The sequence below is a fragment of the Vulpes lagopus genome, chromosome 19 (assembly GCF_018345385.1).
Source record: "Vulpes lagopus strain Blue_001 chromosome 19, ASM1834538v1, whole genome shotgun sequence".
Classification (NCBI taxonomy): Eukaryota; Metazoa; Chordata; class Mammalia; order Carnivora; family Canidae; genus Vulpes; species Vulpes lagopus.
The window spans coordinates 28,130,279-28,150,486 of NC_054842.1; the positions used below are offsets into that span (position 1 = coordinate 28,130,279).

Consider the following 20,208-nt stretch of genomic DNA (forward strand, 5'->3'; position numbering starts at 1 on the left):
CTTGTTGGATAGATCCTTTGAGTATGAGATAGTGTCCCTCTTCATCTCTCACTATAGTCTTCGGGGTAAATTTTAATTTATCTGATATAAGGATGGCAACCCCTGCTTTCTTTTGAGGACCATTTGAATGGTAAATGGTTCTCCAACCTTTTATTTTCAGGTTGTAGGTGTCCTTCTGTCTAAAATGAGTCTCTTGTAGACAGCAAATAGATGGGTCCTGCTTTTTTATCCAGTCTGAAACCCTGCGCCTTTTGATGGGGTCATTAAGCCCGTTCACATTCAGAGTTACTATTGATAGATATGAGTTTAGTGTCATCATATCTATTCAGTCCTTGTTTTTGTGGATTGTTCCACTGAACTTCTTCTTAAAGGGGAATTTTAAGAGTCCCCCTTAAAATTTCTTGCAGAGCTGGTTTGGAGGTTACATATTCTTTCAGTTCCTGCCTGTCTTGGAAGCTCTTTATCTCTCCTTCCATTTTGAATGAAAGCCTTGCTGGGTAAAGTATTCTTGGTTGCATGTTCTTTTCATTTAGGACCCTGAATATATCCTGCCAGCCCTTTCTGGCCTGCCAGGTCTCTGTGGAGAGGTCTGCTGTTACCCTAATATTCCTCCCCATAAAAGTCAGGGACTTTTTTTCTCTTGCTGCTTTAAGGATCTTCTCCTTATCTTTGGAATTTGCAAGCTTCACTATTAAGTGTCGAGGTGTTGAACGGTTTTTGTTGATTTTAGGGGGGGATCTCTCTATTTCCTGGATCTGAATGCCTGTTTCCCTTCCCAGATTCGGAAAGTTTTCAGCTAGGATTTGTTCAAATACATATTCTGGCCCTCTGTCCCTTTCCGCGCCCTCGGGAACCCCAATTAAACGTAGGTTTTTCTTCCTCAGGCTATCATTTATTTCCCTTAATCTATCCTCATGGTCTTTTAATTGCCTGTCTCTTTTTTCCTCAGTTTCCCTCTTTGCCATCAACTTGTCTTCTATGTCACTCACTCGTTCTTCCACCTCGTCAAGCCTCGTCGTTAGGACTTCTAGCTTGGATTGCATCTCATTTAATTGATTTTTAATTTCTGCCTGATTAGATCTAAATTCTGCAGTCATGAAGTCTCTTGAGTCCTTTATGGTTTTTTCTAGAGCCACCAGTAGCTGTAAAATAGTGCTTCTGAATTGGCTTTCTGACATTGAATTGTAATCCATATTTTGTAACTCTGTGGGAGAGTGGGCTGTTTCTGATTCTTTTTTTTGAGGGGTTTTCCTTCTAGTCATTTTGCTCAGTGCAGAGTGGCCAAAAACAAGTTGTATTGGGAAAAGGAGAAAAAGAGAGAGAAGGAAAGAAAAGAGAAAAAGAAAAAAGAGAAAGAAGAAAAAAAATAGGGGAAAAAGAGAAGAAAAAGAAAGAAAAAGAAAGAAAGGAGAAAAAAGAAAAAAAGGGGGGGTGGGGGAAGCAATCAGAAATCAAGAAGAAAGAGAGAAAAAAAAAGCACAAAACAAAACAAACAAACGAAAAAAACAAACAAAAACAAAAACAAAAAAACAAAAAACAAAAAAAACCACGGGGGAGTATCTTCCGATTCTGTGTAGTTTAAGTCCCTTGATTTCCCTTGGAACTGGTCCGTCTCGCTGGTCTTCTGGGGGAGGGGCCTGCTGTGCTGATTCTCAGGTGTTAGCACTTGGGGGAGCTGCTCTGCCCCTGCCTGGTGCAGGGCTCGGTGGGGGTTGTTGACCCCGTGAGGCCCCGGGAGGAAGCCACAGTGGCGGGGGCAGCTCTGGGACCCTGGATCCAGCCCCCGCAGTAGCTCCGGGGCTCTCCTTCTGCAGGGCCTGGGGGCTCCGGGGCGGGGCCGCTGATCTGCTCAGTTCCAGGCAGGAGCGTCCTTGCTGTCCTGGGCCCTCCCGGCCTCTGCCTGTCCCGGGGGAGGCCGGATCCTGGGCTGTGTCCCGGCGCCCTGTGCTCCGGGGCCTGCGCTGTTGGATTTGCGCTCCTGCCCCGCAGCCCCCTCTGTGGAGCCGCCGCCCGAGCCCCTCCGAGCTGTTCCCGGAGCCGCGCAGCCCCCTCCGCGGAGCTTCTTCCTCCGCCCGAGCCGCCGCCGCTGAGCTGTTCCCGGAGCCGCGCAGCCCCCTCCGCGGAGCCGCCGCCCGAGCCCCTCCGAGCTGTTCCCGGAGCCGCGCCGCCCCCTCCGCGGAGCTTCTTCCTCTGCGCGAGCCGCCGCCGCTGAGCTGTTCCTGGAGCCGCGCAGCCCCCTCCGCGGAGCCGCCGCCCGAGCCCCTCCGAGCTGTTCCCGGAGCCGCGCAGCCCCCTCCGCGCGGAGCTTCTTCCTCCGCCCGAGCCGCCGCCGCTGAGCTGCTCCCGGAGCCCCGCAGCCCCCTCCGCGGAGCCGCCGCCCAAGCCCCTCCGAGCTGCTCCGGGTCCCGCCGAGCGCTGCAGCCCTTAGGGAGCTCGGCGCATCTCCGGGGCGCAGTTCCTCTGTTACTGTCCCAGGGAGCCCGAGGGCATCCCCGCCTTTCTGGGGATCCTGCTCCAATTCCCCGGGGAGCCCCTTTCCGCGGGGAAGGTCGGTGCAGCTCCTGCTCCTCCGGGACGGGGCTCTCCTGTCCTGGGGACACTCGCCCCGGCCTCAGCCCGGCTCCTCGGGGCCCCTCCCCCTTGGAGGCCTTTTGTTTCTTTATTCCTTTTTCCCCGTCTTCCTACCTTGATAGAAGCGCAAACTCTTCTCACTGTAGCATTCCAGCTGGTCTCTCTTTAAATCTCAGGCCGAATTCGTAGGTTTTCAGGATGATTGGATGGTTTTCTAGGTAATTTGCTGAGGACAGGTGACTTGGAGACCCTACTCTTCCGCCGTCTTGCCCCTCCTGAACCTCCTCATGGTTTTATAGCTGGGAAGGAACTCAGGCCTCTAGACAAGTGCTCCAGTACTTGTGCATCACAGAACCTCAGCCATGGGCAGAAGCTCCTGCTCCTGGTTTTCTGAGGTCTCCATCGCTGACTTTATAGCTAAGGGTTAACTTGGAACTTCAGATCTCCGAATTGTGTGTGCAAACAAAAATTGTGACCCTCTGAAGTGGTGCCATGTCATACTGAACTTGTGTTTCACGTGGTTTCCATTCCCATGCTGAGCTCAAAGAAGGGTGCTACTTCTCTGACTAGACTTAGGGAATAAAAGTCACTCTCACCAAATGACATAAACCTGATGCTGGGGATGCTGAAATTCTAGCTTAAGTGCCGTTATAAAATAAACCTTTAGGGGTCAGTCTTTCCTCGGTACAGGTTTCCTTGGCATTCCTATGAAACCATTCTCTGAAATCAAGTATTCAGAGAAGCAGCAATTACCATTAATTTCTATGGAAACATTTTCAAGTGTTCCCAGACCCCCAAAATAACTTCTCTTCGGCTTCCCTTATACCTTAGGACACATCTTGCTAAGGGATGCACAACATGCATTGAGATGCACGGATGCTCAGAGTTCAAAGCTATGGTGGCTGGATGCTGAGATGCTGAGTGTGGTCCCCAGGGAAGAAGCTTGGCGGGGCCTCTTGTTTCATGGGGTGCACGCTGCCTCTGTGAAGGCTCAGTGCAAAACCCATGCTGAGTGCTGTGTTCAGCACTTTTACTTTTCACTCTTTTCCGTAAAAGTGAAAATCCTCCTTGAATTTCTTTTGGTTAGTGAAACCTGGTACTAATGTTAGTTTGAATACATACTTTTAAAAAGGAAGGATACCTGCATTCCTTTCTGAATTGAACCAAGGAGCAGATTCTGTGTTGCAAATCGGATGGAGACAGTCCCCTAAATGAAGCAATCTTTTCAATGAAACCTAAAAGCTTTATTATACAGCTAGTATTGGGGAAGCGATGGAAAACCCGTCATGCTTTTCCACTTCTGAGGAGAAGGAAAACCAATACAACATTTTTGAAGGCAAACTGGCAACACACATCAGCTGGGACTGCTGCTTGTTGTTTGTATTTTTTAACATAAAAGTGACAGAAAGCCTGACTGGCAGTGTTAAGCTAATAAACATATTTTTAACAAAAAAAAATGATGTCAGTGATGTCATCAAAAGCTAGGCATGTCATCAGGGACTCAGCCCCTTTCTTCCATGGTACCATGTTCAGTGTGGTGCCTGGGTTTAGCAGCCCAAGTATTTTGTCTTTGCTTTTGCATAAAATGCCAGAAAGAAAGGAACTTTCCTCCCATCAGGGCACTGCCAGCAATATTCTCTTTTTGGATCATTTGGTTCATTTTCTGGGTCCTGTGTTCCCCACCTGCCCTTAACCCATTTTGAGAGACCCAGAGAAGGCAAGTGTCTGACAGAGGAAGTGAGATTTCCATGATTGGTTTAGACCCATCATAATTCATCCTGTGGAGCTGGGCATGTTGTCCCAAATGAAACAGATTTTCTTAGCAAGAAAGAAAGAGGCAAGAGTGTTGTGTAGCCCCCAGTTGTGTCTGCCACAGATTAAGGTATATGTGTCCTTTGATCCAGTCTTTCCAGTTCTAGAACTTTACCTAGAAGCTAATTATGGACCACAAAAAATTTTTCCCCAAGGATGAAGATTAGATTATTAGATTTGAAATCACTACACTGCTTGAATGTCCAATGATAAGGGATTGTTTACATCAACAATGGCACCCTATCAAATATTACTACGTCATGAAAAATAGTTTACAAGACTATTTCATTACAAGAAAAACATTTATGATGTAATATTAAGTGAAAAGATCAGATTACAAAATTTGTATTTAGCAAGAGTCCAAATCATTTGAGGGTTAATTGGAGGTCTTATGACATTTCTCTTCCAAATATTCAATAAGTAACTTTCAAGAACAAGTACACTCTCTTATCTAGAAGTAATATAGTGATCACACTAAAAAAAAATTAGTGTAGTACAAAAATCTTTTTTTTAAAGATTTTATTTATTCGTTCATGACAGACAGAGAGAGAGAGAGAGAGAGAGAGAGAGAGAGAGAGAGGCAGAGACCCAGGCAGAGGGAGAAGCAGGCTCCATGCAGGGAGCCTGATGTGGGACTTGATCCCAGGTCTCCCAGATCACACCCCGGGATGAAGGTGGCGCTAAACCGCTGGGCCACCGGGGCTGCCCGGCAAAATTATTTTCTAATATGCAATTCATATTCAGATTTCCACATTTATGCCAATGAGGCCCTTCATGGCTATTTTTTATTGTTGTTGTTCTGAGACCCAGTCAAAGAGCATGTGGCATATTTAGTTGCCTTGACTCAATAGTGTCCTTTAGTCACAGCTGTTATCCAATTATCTGTTTCCGTGACATTGACATTCCCAACCAGTTATTTTGCTAAACATCCTTCAGGATTTGTCTGATTGTTTCCCTCATGCCTAGAGTCAGGTTAAACATTTTTGGCAGGAGATTAAGTAAGACAGCATCCTTCTCAGTCAGTTGTCTAGCTGTCTTGTTACTGGTACATTAATTTGGTCACTTGATAAAGATGGAGTTCACTAGATTTATCCATCATAAACATACTTTTCTTTGTAATGATCAAGGAATCTGGCAATGATACTCTGAGACTGTAAAATTCTTATTTCCCGACAATCTTTAAACACCCAATGATTCCAACATCTGCCCAGATGATTTCTTTGCTATGTTGGCTACTAAAAACTGCCTACTTATTGAAATAAAAAAAATGATAAACATTTTAAGAAGGAATTTTTTTATATATAGACCAATTGTGAGGGTGCCTTGTCTGAAACCTCCTTTTTCATACAGTCTACCATATATTAAAAGAATTCCCATTGTAAAAGTAACACTACTGGGGCACCTGACTGGCTCAGTTGGTTAAGCATCCAATTCTTGATTTTGGCACAGATCATGATTTTGGGGTCCTGGGATCCAGCCCCATGTCAGGCTCCATGCTCGTTGGGGAGTCTGCTTCAGGATTCTCTTTCTCCCTCTGCCCCTTTTCTCTGTCAAATAAATAAGTCTTTTAAAAAAAAAACAGCATATAGATACTTGGGAATACAGAAAAGTAAAATGTAGAGAAAAAATTTATAGTTTCAGTAGCCAAGAAAAAATCAGTTTATGAAACTTTCCTAACTTGGTGATGGTGAAGCTACTCTCCCTGAGAAAGTCAGAAAAGGATCGTATGGGCTTATTAAAAAATGTCCTAGTACAGTATAAAGAAATGAGGAAACATCATTTTGTCTTTCTCCATATTTGGGATGAATTATTCTTTCAGAGAATTTAACACACTTGAAAAGAATTCATAACATATTTTTTCTCCTTCATAAGCTTTGGTAAACATAATTTTTAATGGCTGCATACTATTTCAATAAGCATTTCTCCATGATTTAATCAATATGTCTGTCCTTGCAGCACAAAAACAGCCATAGTCAATACAGAAACGTGGATTTCATATAATCAAGAGATAATCATATCTCTCATATTGTGGAATATTTATATTGTTTCGGAATTTAATGTATTATAAATAACAATTGGAAGAACAGCTTTGCACAAATGTTTTCATTTCTACATTTCACATTCTTTCCCTGTTTATGTGTTCTTACTGAGTTAGCATGTGATTTTACTGAGTATCTAAAATATCCCTACTTGGGATCCAAGGTGATTTCCGTTTCTCCTGCAAGATGGACTCGTTCTTTCTCTGGACACCACTCATTTTCTCATTTCTGACCTTAAAGAAGTGAGAGCACTAAGAGGGTTTCCTCATCCTAATTGTGTGTAACCTCTCCCTCCACCATCATCTGTGTATATTGGTCACTGCAGATGTGCAGAGACACACTCTTCTACCTTCTGTTTCTGTCTGCCACTCTGCACCCTATATGATGGGTAAAAAGTAAAGCGCCAATATTTTTCAAGTATTAAGCACAGGCTATTGGGGAATATGTCTGACTACTTTCCCAGCATGATGAACCCCAAAGAGTTGTCACAAGAACAATCTTGGGGGAAAGATGCCTGCCTACAACATGGTTATTTTAAAACACCAGAATTAATCCATTTGCTTCTAGAGAAGTGCTGACCGATAGAACTTTCTGAGATTATATATCCTATATCTGTGTTGTCTAATATGGTAGCCACTAGTCACATGTTGTTACTGAACACTTGAAATGTGTATAGTGTAACCGAGAAGCTGAATTTTTAATTTAATTTAATTTTAATGAATTTGAAATTGATAGCCACATGTGGCTAGTGGCTTCTGTATTGGAGAGCCCATGTATGAAGAGTAAGTACAGAAAGGTGTAGACATCTAAACTTATATTCCCTTTACTTCTTTTCTTCCTTTTCAGGGAAGTTCTAGTTTTGATGGGCCTCAGGGAGTACCTGGAAATGTTGGTCCTCAGGTAAGTACAACCACTCATGGGTTGTATTTCAGCTGCTTTTGTGGAGGAGAGAGGTAGGCTGGGGTGAAATTGGCTTGTTTCCTTCTCTAAGGTCTCTGCTTCCCTTCTACTTGTAGGGGCCAAGAGGAAGACGAGGCATGCCAGGGCTAAAGGTCAGTGCTTTCTGGAAAGACTTGCTTCTCATTCTCCAAATGTGGCTACTTTACTTTAATTAGTACTCTCTGGGCTCAAGGGATGTGGTGGTTGGGTTGTTTGAGGTTACAGGAGGATCACTGAGAAGTTTTCATCAAGACCTTTTTCGTGAAGAAGAAAAAGTTTATGTGGTTCTCTGCTTCCCCTCCAGCCTAGTATAATATTTTATTTAGATTGAAAAGAAGCTAATGCCATAATGAATGGTTTTACCTCTGAAATAATGATTTTTCCATTCAAAGAAGTGGGACTTCCTGCTGGTGCTCAAGGGGATCTCATAGTCCCTAAGCAAAGAAAAAAGACCAAGCTTTTACCATTTATCCAAGTGGGAAGGATGTGATTTGAGGGTAGGATAGGGGGTGCTATCTCTGTGGGGGAAGTGTATTCTACTAAGCAATTATCTAGCACCAGTCACTGTCCTACACCTTTATTTCTAACACCTCCTGCAAACCTTTCTACAACCCTAGGAATTAGGAACATCATTGATTACCTTTTACAGATAAGAAAGAAAATACAGATTTAGCAAAACTTGTTAGAGGCCAGATCGCTAATAATCAGTGGAGATGGGATTCAAATCTAAAGATCAGGATGCTCTTGGGAATTGTTATACAAAATAAATTTATTATGTAGACTTTTCTCTAACACAGTGTTGTCATGCTCTGCTCGTAGTTTTTCTAGCATTCTCCTGATTTAGAGATGGAGGAAAAGTCAGAGATGGATTTATGTCAACTCTGACCCCAAGTATGTCTGTGTCTGTGTGTTGGGCAATGACTTTTGACCTCCTAGGTACAAAAGAAGATGGCACCTCTAGTCTTTAGACCAAACAGTTTAGAAAAGCATGGATATTGAGAAATTCCAAGTCTCAAAAATCCCACCAAGTAAAATATTATTTCTCACAAAATGTTTAGGATTTGAAATAAATTCTTAAATATTTTCTTATACTATTACTTTGGTTTTAATACTTGTGAAATAAATAATGTCTTGAACTATCATTTTATCCTATGATTTTTATCCCCATGAGGCAGAAAGAAATAGGCTACGTTTTGGAGAAATTAAATGGCTGTAGGCAATGGAAGGAATTTCCTACTCTTGAATTATTTCTTTTATGATGCTATGTGTAGTTTATCTAAATGTCTGCTCACCCTGGGTTCATTCTCTCCTTGGTTGGGTCATGGTTATTTTTGTTTCTCTTTGTCACTCCATCTCCTGTATTATCCTTTTTTGATTTAATTTAAATCAGAGTGAAGCCTGTGCATAAATTTAAAGTTAAACCACATTTGTAAGCTTAGTAAAATATATCTTCCTGTCCATTCTTTCCAGCTTTTCAGGAGCACTCACTTTCATCTCTGTGGACTTTTCCTTATGGTATTATTGCTGTTTTTCTAAACAGCATGCTTACTCTGGCATTTCTTGGTTCTCAGTTTGGGATGTTTTTCTCTTGATTTTTGACTATGGGGGAATAAAATTTTTTCTTAACCTGCCCATCTCCTTCTCCATACACTTCCTTCCAGCTCATCCTTGCAATATTCGTATTTTCTTCACTTTTCGTCAAGTCAGTTCATTATTCATATGATGAGTAGGTAAATATTATTTACATCTAGGTAATGTTTGTTTTCCTTGAGGCACCCTTTCTTCTTATTTGTTTTGTGTTTTCTATGCCAATTATCAGTTAATTACAAAACTCTTTGAGAAAACTGATAATCTCCCAGTATATTCAAGCATGTGAGGTTTATTTCTCTTGGATTTCTCCTTCCTGGGCCCTCTATCCTCCTGCTCTAATTCAGACATATTGCTCTCTGGGTCTCTGCACTGTTGTCTTATGGGGACAGATTGTAGAACAGCGACCTCTCATTTTGGGAGCAGAGAATAATGTATGCAAACTATTGTCTTTAATAGGAAACCTCTCCATGTAACACATTGTAATCTTGATGAGTCCCAATAGTTGTTTGCTCTTTTTCCTATTCAAGTTTTGAGTTTTTGAAATAGAGATAAAATCATAACTATTTGTAGATTCCAGTGTGAAGTGGGCTTATCCAATATGTCAATAGTTTGCTAGTTAACACTGTGGGAACATTGGCCATACAGATGCATTTATGTTTTTGAGGCTGTAACTTGCTAAAGATAAGCAAGTACTATTGGAGGAGTACAGTTTACAGAGGTGCTGAATTCCAAATTACAGCATCCCTTGGACCTGGGGAAAATATGGCTCATTATTGTCTAGAAAATTAGATATGCTGGCATCTACAAGATGCATAATAAATTGGAATTCTAAATAAGATTTTTTAAATGAAAAACATTGTATTATGGCAAACAAATCAATGCATAGATTATTTTGGCAATAAGGGAAAGCTTTAATTTGTTAATGATGATAAAATTAAGAATATAATTCATTTTTAAGTGTCTGTAAACCCACTAGCCTCCTGCAATTATTTTCATGTTTATGTGTTTCCTATACTAGGTAGACAATAAAGAGTTATTATAGCAGGTATAGTATTTTATAGTCTACTTTTCTGTTTCCAAATCTTCCTATTTCATATATTATAGCATATCTGTAGAAGAACAATGATTTCCTAAACAATTCTAATGTTGAGTATTTAGGTAATTTTATTACATTAGATATCATGGTCAGTGATGTAAAGAAAAACTGTATTAAAGGGTTTTTGTTTTCTTCCTGCTTTTGCTTTGCTGAAATGATTCCTTAATATAAATGTAAAATAAATGTGTGTATAGACATGGAGGTATAGTAAAAGAGTGTGAAATTTGCTCAATAGAGCCACAATGTTTCCAGAATGCTGCACTGTGAATGTCAGTAATGTGATGTGAAAACATTTCACAACCTATTTCAAAATTTCTAGCTACATGCCTTTTAAAACATAGTTACATTTATAAATCTAGAAATAAACTATTAAAGAACAGAATAATATAACAGGAATGATTAATAGAAGTGCTTCCCATTTACCTGAATAATTTTAAAAATGTAAGAAGCATGAGGAATTGATCCACATAGTGATTTTTTTTTTTAATTTTTATTTATTTATGATAGTCACAGAGAGAGAGAGAGAGAGAGAGAGGCAGAGACACAGGCAGAGGGAGAAGCAGGCTCCATGCACCGGGAGCCCGACGTGGGATTCGATCCCGGGTCTCCAGGATCGCGCCCTGGGCCAAAGGCAGGCACCAAACCGCTGCGCCACCCAGGGATCCCCACATAGTGATTAATTCTGAGTTTAAGATTTTTTTCTCTTTGCGAATCTATGAATAAATAGTAACCTTCCCAACACATGAACAATGTTAAAAAGAAGGCAGAATAATTCACAAAATGTGTATTATTCTCAATCTTAGAAAATGTATCTTCTCTGTAGAAGTGAAAATATTAATTTGAGGGAGAAATCAAGTCAGTTATTAGATGAATCATGTTAACAGCTCACCCTTTGCCAGCTCAATTTGGCATGAATTTGCCTAGAGAGCCAGCTTAATACTATAAGAATCTATAGGGTTCTAAAGCCAGTTTTCTGTCATTTCTCTATGTACTGTATGTGTCTTACCCAGAATATTGCATTTGTCACTGTGTTCAACATTTTGAGTTTCTCCACATGGGATAAGGATCCTTAACACCAGTGAGCATTTAGCCCATATCCCTTAAAAGGAATGGATGGGATTTTAGGAAACTGTTATTAAGTAAAATGGGAGCGTGGGTTATTTAAACAAAGCCATTTTGCTTCTGACACCAGCTGAGACGTGCAAAGACTCTGAAAGACAGTAAGAATCTGTTTTTCCAACATAAGTCGAGTCCCCTCTCCCCATATCCTCTCTCCAATTCCATACCCTAAGAGAACTGAGCACAGATGATCAAAATCTTTTTTTGTCTTTCTCTTGTGGCTTTCAAGTGACATCTTGCAAGGAAGCCTGCCTTCAATAGGAACACTAATGGTGGCTGTTGAACTCACTAAGGTTGGTTTATTTTGACAGGGTGTGCGCGGAGAATCTGGTGAACAAGGTTACCAAGGAGAGCTTGGATCTCCAGGCTCACAGGTTGTATTAGTGAACTTGTTTTTAGTGGTAAAAGATACTTGTTTGAAATTATGACTTAGCTTCTTGGATAGGATTTAACATATATCAGAATGGCCTTGGATATCTCTTTTCCAGAGCCTTCTGAAGCAAATTGTACAGTCTCTATCCTGGACAGGTTAAACTCCAATAGCTAATCTTTACTGAGTTCTTATGTTTCAGATATTAACTTGTATTAACCCATTTGATCCTTTACTGGGGGGTTATTATCTCTATTTTACAGAGAGAAATGGAGGGATGGAGAAGTTAGGTAAATTGGCCAAGCTCACACAACTAGTAAATGATAAAGATGGAATTTGAACTCAGGAGGGCTAGTTACAAAATCTGTACTCTTAATTACAGATTACAAGAGAATTACAAGAGAACAATTCAGATTGTTCTGAAGCTGGGTATTCAAAGTACTCAAATAGCACTTAATTCATTAAAATTATATTCAATTTGGCATGAAAAATCAGCAAAGTGTTAGCTATCATATACAGGGCACTTTGGTAATAGGGAGGGATGTTCAGAACATTAAGGCAAGGAGGGGTCTTGCCCTCAAGTGGGGTGTTGTAAACTAGTCAGTGATAACTGGAAGTTTGAACTTCCAACCAGCTCTTTTGGAATCTTCTAAGCATAACCCAAATCTGTCATTCTGCAAACCCTTCTGGAACATGTTCTACATCTTTCTTTTAAAGGCCAAATTGTTTCCAAGTATCAAATGGAGAACTTTAAAACAACAAATGTTACTAACACACTGAATCATTCTCCATAACCTTAAAAATTCTCTGAGCATCAGGGGATAATTTTGAAAGGTTTCTGTTTTTTTTTTTCCGACTCGACAAAGGTACTAAAGAAAAAAATGGGTGATCAAAGTGTAATTAGAGATTTGTATTTATTTTATGATAGAAAATAGTGTCTGAACATAGGGGGAAACAACTGAGCGATGGATTTTTGCCTTTCCTTTGATCACTGTCTTAAATCAAATAATTTGGACCCTCCAGCACTGCTTCGTTATGGCCTTCTCTTTTATACTCACTTTATCATACCACTGAGTGCATGGGGAATAAGTTGTGTTGTGAGCCATGAGCAAGTTAATCAATAAGACCTCTCCTTAATTTCACCTTCCACCGGCATGTGGGTATGATGCTCTATTTAAATAGGTGATCACAATACCTCACGCAGGAGTATAGAAGCCATGATCAATGCTTCTAATAGGAAAGCATTTCTCAGAAAAGCTAGAGAAAAATTAGTGTTGAAATCATTAAAGTTAAATAGATTGGAGAGAAAATGAGTACCTCCCCAGCAATGTGCCCAGTGAGATTAGGCTACTGAAATGTGCTATTGGTTCTTGATAAAATCAAAGTGTACTCTTGGTCCTCAGCCCTTGTATCTATAAAAAAAAAAGGTTGAATTTTCAAAGAAGATCGATATCCTAGCAGCCTCTCTCTCATTCCCCTTTTAGGATTTAAAATTAGTTGGGTGTACTAAAATACAAAAGCAATGTCCTGAAATTTTAGGGCTCATCAGATTCAACTGCAGAGGTCGTTACAGATATCGATGCTCACATCTAATGCCTCAGGTGGAGCGAGCCTGGCATGTTTCCCTGCAGATGCTGCTGAGTAGAGTGTGATAAACCTGATAGTGCTGGGTCAGGGCACCCAGGTTTGTGTTCCCATCGGTGGCCAACATGACTTTGTGGTTACATGGAAAATATGTCACTCTATAAGCATTGGTTGAATTTTAATTTCATCTTTGATCAGGGACTGAGAGGAAGGCAAGGACCACCAGGAAATTCTGGACACAAAGGCTTACCGGGTGCTGAGGTAGGTTTGAAAAATTAAAAGCTGCAGCAGGGCTGCTCATTAACAAAGGCCAGTTCATACACCTGAGTGCCAGACTAATAAGTAAAGCTACACTTGATACCCACTGATTGGTGGGTATCAAGGGTTTCTAGAGATAGTTAATTTGATCACTGGCTGTACCCCCTTCTACTCTAGGTATATTGTGGGAATATAGTGATCAATGAGATTGGGTCAGAGCTCCAAGGGTGTTTAACACAAGCTCATAGTGCCTTTTATAGTGCAAGAAAAAATAGAACTGTAAAAGAGGTATAAATGACTAATTTACTCCTCATAAACGTAAAAGGAAGCATTACTATCCCAATTTTTATGGATGAGGAAACTGAGGCCCCAAGAGATTAAAAATGATTTGTCATCTGGTTAGTGTCTAAACTGGCTCCCAGCTTGGCTCCCTCTGGTGCCCCTTCTGCTCCTGACCCAGAATCCCTGTGGTTCTTAGAAGAGTCAGATCACACTGAGGCAGATGATCAGGAGTGCCTCCTAATGATGGGAGCATTTGACATAGATTAAACCCTGAGCAACATGATTTAAGTTAGGGATAAACATCTGGGTCTGGAGCAGCTCTGGGATGGCCTATGCCCTAGTTCTGTTTTTACTCTTGATTAGGAAAAGTCTAGCCCTGTAACCGATTGTTTTCTTTCTCATTTGGTAATATTTTGTTTGGAGTGAAAGTCCAGGTGTTTGTCTTCCCAATCTCCTAATCAAATGGTGTTTTTCCCTCTAGTAGCCAGATCATTGCTCCAGTGCTCAGTACTTGATAGATATGGACTCTTGTGTAGAAAGCCTCCCTCCTCCTCCTCTCTCCGCTCCCCTCCCCCTCCCCCTGCTAGCCCAGAGGTTAAATGTGCATATGAAGCATTTTGCATATTGAAGGATACAATTAACTGACTAAAACATGAAAGGTGATTTGTGAGTATATTACCAGTTCCAGACTATTTCAATAATAATCAGTCAGACAGTTAACTCTGTGGCACCCAAGGTGATCTCAGTCCTGGTCTTGTTGCAGGGGATTCCTGGGCCTCCAGGGCCTGTTGGTGTGAAAGGAAAAGCTGGACTAACAGGAATGAAGGTAAGTGTCAGAGAACACGTCTTTTTTGATTGCAACTTGGGTTTTCTTATACGCGTCTCTCCTACTTCCAGCAGGAATTTCTGATATGGTTGGTGGTGGTATTGACTGGCCATTAATTACCTTATAGCTGGATGGACTGATAGAGTAGGAAAGCCATATAGATTGACATGTAGCAGGATGGATGGATAGATGGCCACCTATATCAGTAGGCAAAGACATACCAATAAAAAGATAAATATGTGGATTTGCTACAAATATAGATTCTCACATTCATATCTAGAAAAAGCCAGAATAATATAATATTCTGTTACTGCTGCTTCATACCTGGTTTTGTTAATTTTCAGTGCCAAAACCTCTACTATATTTGTTAGTTATCTGTATGTAACAAAGTCTAGAGGAAGATACTTACCTTGGACTGTATGGTGATGCCAATAGAAGCTGGAAAGGGGGAACTGTGGAATCTCTAAGGAAAATGACATAAAGTTGCATGAACTCATAGGAGAAAATTAATTTCATGTTTACCTTTTATTGCCAAAGGGAGAGCTTGGCGTTGCAGGAGCCACAGGCCCACAGGGCCCACAAGGACTGAGAGGGCAACCTGTAAGTCTGTTTCCTCTGTTTTGGACTCAATTCAGTTTCTTGTTTGTTATTCATTCTTGTTTCACACAAAATTATGATATTCTTGATGAATATTCGGGACACAAATATGTTTATCACCAGAGCTGCTGTGAATCTAAAGAGTCAAAGATTCTCAAACTCCTCCTGTCAATAAAGAACCTAAAGACATCTCAGGATTTACTTTGTCTTCTCCCATGTTGTTGAAGAGGGAAGTCCCTCTTCTGTTTGACAAAGCTGTTTTACAAGCATTTGAGACTTTTTGGAGTACAGACAAGTTCTATGAGACATTTTTTTTCCAGGGAAACAAAGAAGACAGGCAATCAGAATCGCAAACTTTTAAGCGCATGGGCTCAATTACCCAGAGCATAGAAATAACCTTTGGAGACCACGGATCGTCAAAGGTTTACTTCAACAGATAATTCTACCAGAGACAGGGCTATGCATTTATACCTTCCTTAGTCATCCCTCTAAATACAAGAGTAGGTTAGGTATTTTATGACTATTTTCAATTCACCATTTTTATTGGAATGAGCTTTATGGTATGGAAAAATGTTGTCTTTCCCGCAGCTCCTATTTATTTGAGACTTCTTTCATCAACAGTGGAGAAAACCTGATGTTGCTTTATACTCAGCACTGAAGTTTTATTTGTTAGCAAGGGGAGAAGGAAAAACCAGACCAAAATGCTCAGACTTGATTGTGGAAAGGGAAAGAACAGAACAGGATTACTGTCAAAAAGAATCTGGGACAGGTAGTGTTTTTACATCTACACTTAATCCAGATGATGAAGTTAACACTGTTTAACTTTGTTAAAATATCCTAATTTAAAATAATGCAAAGGTTGTTCTTGCAGATCTCTCCCTAGGGAGCAATGTCTTTCTGGAAGGTATCAGTTCAGGAATGTCAGAGGCAGATATCTCCAAAATAGACAGTTTGGGTCTCTAGGGTTGTAGATGCCTGAGGCTTTGTGTGTCCTTCAGCAGAGAGAGCTAGAATAACAGCAAAGGAACCTCATTTGCATCCTTTTTGTCCCCTAATAATTCATCTTTGGCAATATTCTTTATCTTATTCTTTTTAATTTTCTAACATTTCAAACTTTCCTCCTAGGCCATAAGAAGGAGATCTATATTTCCTGGCCTTATTAAACCAGGCTTAAAATTTAACCTGGTTTTGACGGGCACTAAGGAGGGCACTTGATGAGATAAGCACTGAGTGTTATACTATATGTTGGCAGATTAAATTTGAATAAAATATTTTTAAAAATTTAAACTGGTTCTTCGCAGTTGACTATGTGGTTTAGTGCAGTTTTTATCCGTTCAGCAAAAAATACCTGAATGTTTCTGAACTCACTCCTTAATATGGGAAACACACTGTGTATGTGTACAGATGCAGTAGTATTGTCAACATATTCATAATGTTAGCATCACCATCACCTCCACTTTGACAATCACTGCCTCCACCAACTGCATCCACTTCTATCACTGCCTCCACTGCCAGCACCATCATCATGACCAAAATCACCATCAACACCACTGCTACCACTGCCTCCACTACCACTTCCACCACCACCTCTACCACTACCACCACCACCACTGCCACCACCATCACCTCCACCACTACTACTACCACCAATCACCACCACTGTTATTATGGCCCCTTCACCACCACCACCTCCACCACCATTATTACTCTTCTGCCAGAATCATCACTACTACTGTTGCCATCAGCTTCAGAATAATGACCACGTTCTCAAGTACTTTTTCTGAGCTGGCATTGTGCAAAGTGCTTTCCATGCATACTCTCACTCAATCTTCCCAGCAACCATGCTATGTGCATGGTGTTTTACCCCATTTAACAGATGAAGAAGCCGAAACTTAGGTTGAATAATTTGCCAAAGGCCCTTCATACAGCCAGTTTGGAAATGGAATGAAAGTTCAAGTCTGTCTGGGTTTATATCCTATGCATGGATTCACTCAATTGCATTGCCTCTATCCCAATCTTTTCCCCTAAAGTCTGTCTTTATCTAGCTGATTTACCAAGTTCTAGAGCTTCTGCTATTGTTACTTTATCCTGCAAGAAAAGCCCAAGGGGGATTTTGTATGGTGATTTGGCTTCCTACAACTATGATATCATCTTGCGGAGGTATAGAATCTTACTGAAGAGTTGAAAACTGGAAAAAAAAAAAAAAAGGACTCATTCCATGGTCTTTAAAAATTTTAAACCCTTATCCTCTCTTTATCCTGTAAAGATAGCTTAGTGTTTATCCTATGAGATAGGATAAGCCTCTACCAAGCCCCTCTGCTTTCACCACTTCCTTGCACTGCTGATTAATCCAAGGGTTCAGATAATATAATCAATAAAATACTGATCTGGGTAACTCTACTATTCATCTTGTGTCATTTTATTAGGGTCTTTTAGGTCCAGATGGATATGGACATCCGGGAAGAAAAGGAAAAAAGGTGAGGCTTACCTTACAGAGTATTCTGAGCTAAGGACTATAGCTTTTTATTTTATTTTACTAGAATAAGACTTATTATCCAAGTGGTGTGCCAGAAATGGTTTCTGAATGCTGTTTATGACATGTTGTAGCTGCCAGAGTTCCCTCCTTGGAAAACAAAAGCTGATTCTGTTACTGCCTTATTTAAAGATCAAACACCTTCCCTCATCTTCCTCCTGTGCCAGATCTTCCCACCCCAGCCAGGAACTTCCTTGACTCCTTGCCTTTGCAAACACTCTTGCCTATATTTGGGATGTCCTTACCCATTTACCTCTTTTGGACAATTTTACTCATTTTCTCAGACCATCTCACATATCAACTTCTCCTTGTAGAAGCCTTCTTAGATTTCCATGGGCAGATTTGGTGGTCCTATACTCTGTTTCTAATGTGCATTGGTCATATTTCTATGGTAGCCCCTTTCCACTGAGGCTATATTATAATTTATCCCTACATATTTATCCACCATCCAGTTGGTGAACTTGACAGTAGGTTGGATCTTATCCAATTTTCTATTGCTGGGACAAGCCTGGCACAGAGTAGGTACTCAACAAGTATGTTCGAATATTTCTACTCCCATAAGAAGATGGTATTTTAGCATATTGTAGTTAATGGATTGCTGACAGAGGTTTTGAAGAATGGAAGTCCTGTGAAGCTTTTGAACACATCAAATAGCAATAGCTACAGTTATCGTGACTGCTTCAGTCTGCAAGTTGCTGTTTATTGCTTCATGACATAAGAAATCACTAGGATATTTAAGGATGCCCAGCTACTTAACTCCAGGCTAGCTTCTGTGAAATTCTCTTCTTGCCCTTGATGGCACTGCTGCCATTTTATCGATCAGTAAAATGCCCTGAGTACAATTAATGGGTATAAATGCCCCAAACATCGTAAGCTCTTAGCAAATATCTGTGCAATAATGAACAATGGGGACCTCAGCGATCATCTAGCTCAGCCTTTTTGATTTACAGATGAGAAAACTGAGGTGCAGAGAAGTGATGTAGCTTGCCAGTGGTCCCACAGCTGGTCACACATGATTAGAGATAGATCTAAGTGTAGAAGCTAGCTCATTGGAGCCCCATCCTGGCAAATTAAGTCTTTCATCTTTAGTGGGGAGTTTGCATAGCAGAGGAATCCTGGGTAGAATTCAAATGTCCATGTTTTAAGCCACGTCCTGGCCCTGCACTAAATCCAAGGGCAGCCTATGCTTATTGTGGTATGAATAATGTTGTGAAACACACAGATTCAGTCCACATTTCATGGGATTTTCCTGGCAAGGCTTAATGGCCTTACTTTAAACAGCCCTTATTGCTGCTTGGCTGGCTGGCTGCCTTCCCCTTGCCTGTTCACTCTCCTCTCTGAATCGACTGTTTCATACCTTCTCTCCTTCCCTCAAACTTCTAAGATCAGCTTTCTCTTATACATTTTAGCAGACAGCTGTGCTTTTTGTTTCATTGTTAATTAGGAGAAATATAGAAATGAGCAGAGAACCTCTGCATACATCCACCACCACAGAAGCTAACCTACTTGGCTTCTCTCCTGCCTTCCCTCCTACTGCTATGGATTAGAGCCCATGCCCTTATCTAAGACTGATTGTGTCTCTCATGGGCTGGATTCCATTCCCTTTTTGCTTCGTTAAGGTCCTGGCTCCTTTTTCTTCTTCATCATCAAATTTTCTTCCCTCTCCATAGATCATTCCTATCAGTATACAAAGAGGTGGGAATAATAGCCCATCTAAAAATCAAACAATAAAAACTCCTCACTTAACTACATAGTCCCATCGTCCCCTTTCTCCCTAGCGGCTGAGTAGTTCTATATCTGTGGTTTTCACCCAGCGGTAATTTTACCCTCGGTGCGGGGTACACTGGGCAATGTCTGGAAATGTTTTGGTTGTCACAACTGGTGGTGGGGATGCAAATACCACCTAGTGGACAAGGACCAGAGATACTATTTTTCATCCTATAGTACATAGGATAGTCTCTTACAACCAAAAAGTATAGTCAGGTCCAAAATATTAGTAGTGCCAAGGTTGAGAAACTCCACTTTGTTTCCTCTGGTTCTCTCTAACTGATGACAATTGAACCTTCACCCCTTAGCTCTGCCCACTCCACTACATCTGCTTTGGTCAAAGTAAAACCCATGGTGCTAAAGCCAGTGGTTAGTTCTCTGCCCACGTCATACTCCAAGTCTCAGCAGCATTTTACAAAGGTGGTCATAGGCTTGTTCTTCAAACCTTTCCTCTCTCATCTTCCAGAACATACCACTTCCCTGGTTTTAACTGGCTCCTTGCTCTCTATTTCTTTTGAATGTTCTTGACCTCTAAGTATTAGAAGACTCAGGGCTCTATTCCTGTACTTCTCTTATTCCCTTCTTTACTTACTTCTCAGATGACCCTATCCAGTTCCATGGCATCAAGTGTCATCTATCCTGTGATCTCCAGTGTACTTCTCCAGCTTGGACCAATCTCTTAAACTCTAAACATGTTTCTACCTTAAAATTGGCATGTCCCCAAACAACTTCCTCCTCCTCCTGTTCCTCCTCCTCCTTCCTTTGTCCTTCCTATTTTGTCAACTTTTGATTATGGAAAAATTCAAACATATGTACAAGTGAAGA

General features: G+C 40.9%; 1 protein-coding gene across 2 annotated transcripts in view; it reads left to right on the plus strand.

The window, feature by feature from the left end:
• Positions 1 to 20,208, plus strand: part of LOC121478899 (collagen alpha-4(VI) chain-like) — a 122,800-nt gene that overhangs the window by 64,903 nt on the left and 37,689 nt on the right. For both annotated transcript variants that reach the window (XM_041734359.1, XM_041734358.1), the window contains exons 20-26: positions 7,269 to 7,322; positions 7,439 to 7,474; positions 11,478 to 11,540; positions 13,319 to 13,381; positions 14,424 to 14,486; positions 15,024 to 15,086; positions 17,510 to 17,560. In XM_041734359.1, coding sequence (XP_041590293.1) covers positions 7,269 to 7,322; positions 7,439 to 7,474; positions 11,478 to 11,540; positions 13,319 to 13,381; positions 14,424 to 14,486; positions 15,024 to 15,086; positions 17,510 to 17,560 — 393 coding nt within the window. The remainder of the gene's footprint in view (positions 1 to 7,268; positions 7,323 to 7,438; positions 7,475 to 11,477; positions 11,541 to 13,318; positions 13,382 to 14,423; positions 14,487 to 15,023; positions 15,087 to 17,509; positions 17,561 to 20,208) is intronic.